Source organism: Penaeus monodon, chromosome 14, assembly GCF_015228065.2.
Source record: "Penaeus monodon isolate SGIC_2016 chromosome 14, NSTDA_Pmon_1, whole genome shotgun sequence".
Taxonomy (NCBI): domain Eukaryota; kingdom Metazoa; phylum Arthropoda; class Malacostraca; order Decapoda; family Penaeidae; genus Penaeus; species Penaeus monodon.
Window position 1 is genome coordinate 20584014 of NC_051399.1, and position 2500 is coordinate 20586513.

The 2500-nt window shown below is 38.8% G+C and overlaps 1 protein-coding gene across 2 annotated transcripts in view; it reads right to left on the reverse strand.

Annotated features, from left to right (window-relative positions):
- Positions 1 to 2500, reverse strand: part of LOC119580963 (hemicentin-1-like) — a 12517-nt gene that overhangs the window by 5520 nt on the left and 4497 nt on the right. For both annotated transcript variants that reach the window (XM_037929207.1, XM_037929208.1), the window contains exons 2-3: positions 2032 to 2205; positions 725 to 880 (exon numbers count right to left, since the gene is read on the reverse strand). In XM_037929207.1, the coding sequence (XP_037785135.1) occupies positions 725 to 880; positions 2032 to 2205 (330 nt within the window). The remainder of the gene's footprint in view (positions 1 to 724; positions 881 to 2031; positions 2206 to 2500) is intronic.

Below are 2500 nucleotides of genomic sequence, written 5' to 3' on the forward strand. Positions count from 1 at the left end.
GTGTGTGTGTGTGTGTGTGTGTGTGTGTGTGTGTGTGTGTGTGTGTGTGTGTGTGTGTGTGTGTGTGTGTGTGTGTGTGTGTGTGTGTGTGTGTGTGTGTGTGTGGTGTGTGTGTGTGTGTGTGGGTGTGTGTGTGTGTGTGTGTGTGTGTGTGTGTGTGTGTGTGTGTGTGTGTTATATATATATATATATATATATATATATATATATATATATATATATATATATATATGCATATATATATACATATAATTTTCAGAGGCACAAAAAGAGAGTAATAATATATATAATATTGTTTCATCATGACGGAACAATCTAACGTTGTTTAGCAAACTATTAGCTGAGATATGTTTGATCGGAGGCATCAAATCTGTTATTCTAAAAATATACAAATTAAGACCTAACGATTCTGTATAAATTTGGGGATATTAGCATTGAGTACTTTCATCACATATATATATATATATATATATATATATATATATATATATATATATATATATATATATATATATATGTCTACATCATTCAGAAAAAGGGGGAATGCCATTAGGGTTACACTTTAATCCGTACCAAGCATGATCCATGACCTCTCGTGACAGAAAGGCTAAATCAAGCCCAGGAAGGACATGCCTCAGTAAGAAGAGCAGCCTTCTTGGGCCGTACGAAAAAGGGACCAAACTTATCACCTGTAATGCACACTACGTTGGTGTGTGTAACTCACCACCTAAGGAGTATTTATTAGAGAGTCGAATGAGGTTGTTCCCTTTGAACCAGGCCACGTCCGGCTCAGGATAACCGCTGGTGTGGCAAGAAATCGTCACTTCAGATCCCAGCTGGACACTCGTGCTTGTTGTTGTCACCTTGGCTTCTACAGGAGCTGCAGCAGAGGGTGGCTGACTTTAGACAGATCGGATGAAACTTAATGGGATTAAATCGGATTTTCTTTGTAATATGCTGTAGGAGCTTTTCATTCCTGTCGAAGTCATAAGCTGGAGGCAAACGCACTGGGTTTTTATAATGAAATTGAATTCGTCACTGTTCACTTTAATCTGGCAAGTTATTCTGATTTGCTTCCTTCATCGTACAGATATTCTTATATTGGTGGTCTAAATATATATTAAATTGTATCAAGTTGTTCTATTTTTGACAACGCAAGAATTACTTAACGATATCCAAAACATGGAAAACATTTTTTTTTCGCTAGAGAAATATTTTACTTCAAAACTTTAAACAATATATTCTCCAGAGTTTGATGTTACTGTAGTCGCTAATAAAACAACAATTTGTAATTTCGAATAGTTTTTTTATTTACTTGCAGTTAGCTTTCTTCCCAATTAGCTATTTTTCACTTGCCATATCCAGGTAACCAAAATGAAAAATGTGAAAAGAGTATGCCCCCTTCACCTATATACTCAAGGTACGTTTCCTTCTCACCACCGATCAAACCCCTTTCATGGCTATTCTCAGTGTTAAAACGACGGGCACCCAAAATCCTTATAAACCGATAGACTGAGGTTATGATTAAAATATGCACGCTGCAAGGGTGCGATCTTAGTCCATTTCGCTGTTTCCTCCAGGATTGGCAAAAGCGGATTTCTAGTTGACGGAAAAAATAAGAATAGTCTTAACAATGTTTACAAAATCTGCGATGAGAAAAAAAATGGAAAAATGTTAGTTTTGTATAATACTTTTAATTAAATAATGGATCAACGACGACAAATGTGGGGGTCCTGACCTGGTACTCACCGCCGCGAGTTGTACCTTGGGATATGTCAGATGTTTAAAAAACTTTGAGCTTCATTAACCAATATCAAAATCATCTAACGAGTTCTTAAGTATGTGTGTGTGTGTGTGTGTGTGTGTGTGTGTGTGTGTGTGTGTGTGTGTGTGTGTGTGTGTGTGTGTGTGTGTGTGTGTGTGTGTGTGTGTGTGTGTGTGTGTGTGTGAATATATATATATGTTCATAATAATGACCATGATCACAATAATAATAAGAATAGTGGTAACGCTACTAAGCAATTCAGCAACCTTCAGCATTGTTGAGCAGGTGCTCCCCGTACAGAGGAATCTGGTTGGCGAGGGTGCAGGAGCGGCAGCAGTAGCGTGCGTAGTAAGTAGCTTTGTTGCACAACTTGTACTGCACAACGAGATCGCAGCCGTTGTAGACGTTGTTGTCAGAGCAGTTGGGATGCAGTGCAACACCTGAGGAAGAAAGAGGTCCGGGTTCTCTGACATTTTTCAATCAGCATGTATGTATATGCTATCAGTATTCATAATAGACCGACGTAGAGTGAATGAGGGAGAGAGAGAGAGAGAGAGAGGAGAGAGAGAGAGAGAGAGAGAGAGAGAGAGAGAGAGAGAGAGAGAGAGAGAGAGAGAGAGAGAGGGAGAGAGAGGGAGAGAGAGAGGAGAGAGAGAGAGAGGGAGAGAGGGAGAGAGAATGGGAGAGAGAGAGAGAGAAGCACGAATAACAATGGTGATAATAATAATGATAATA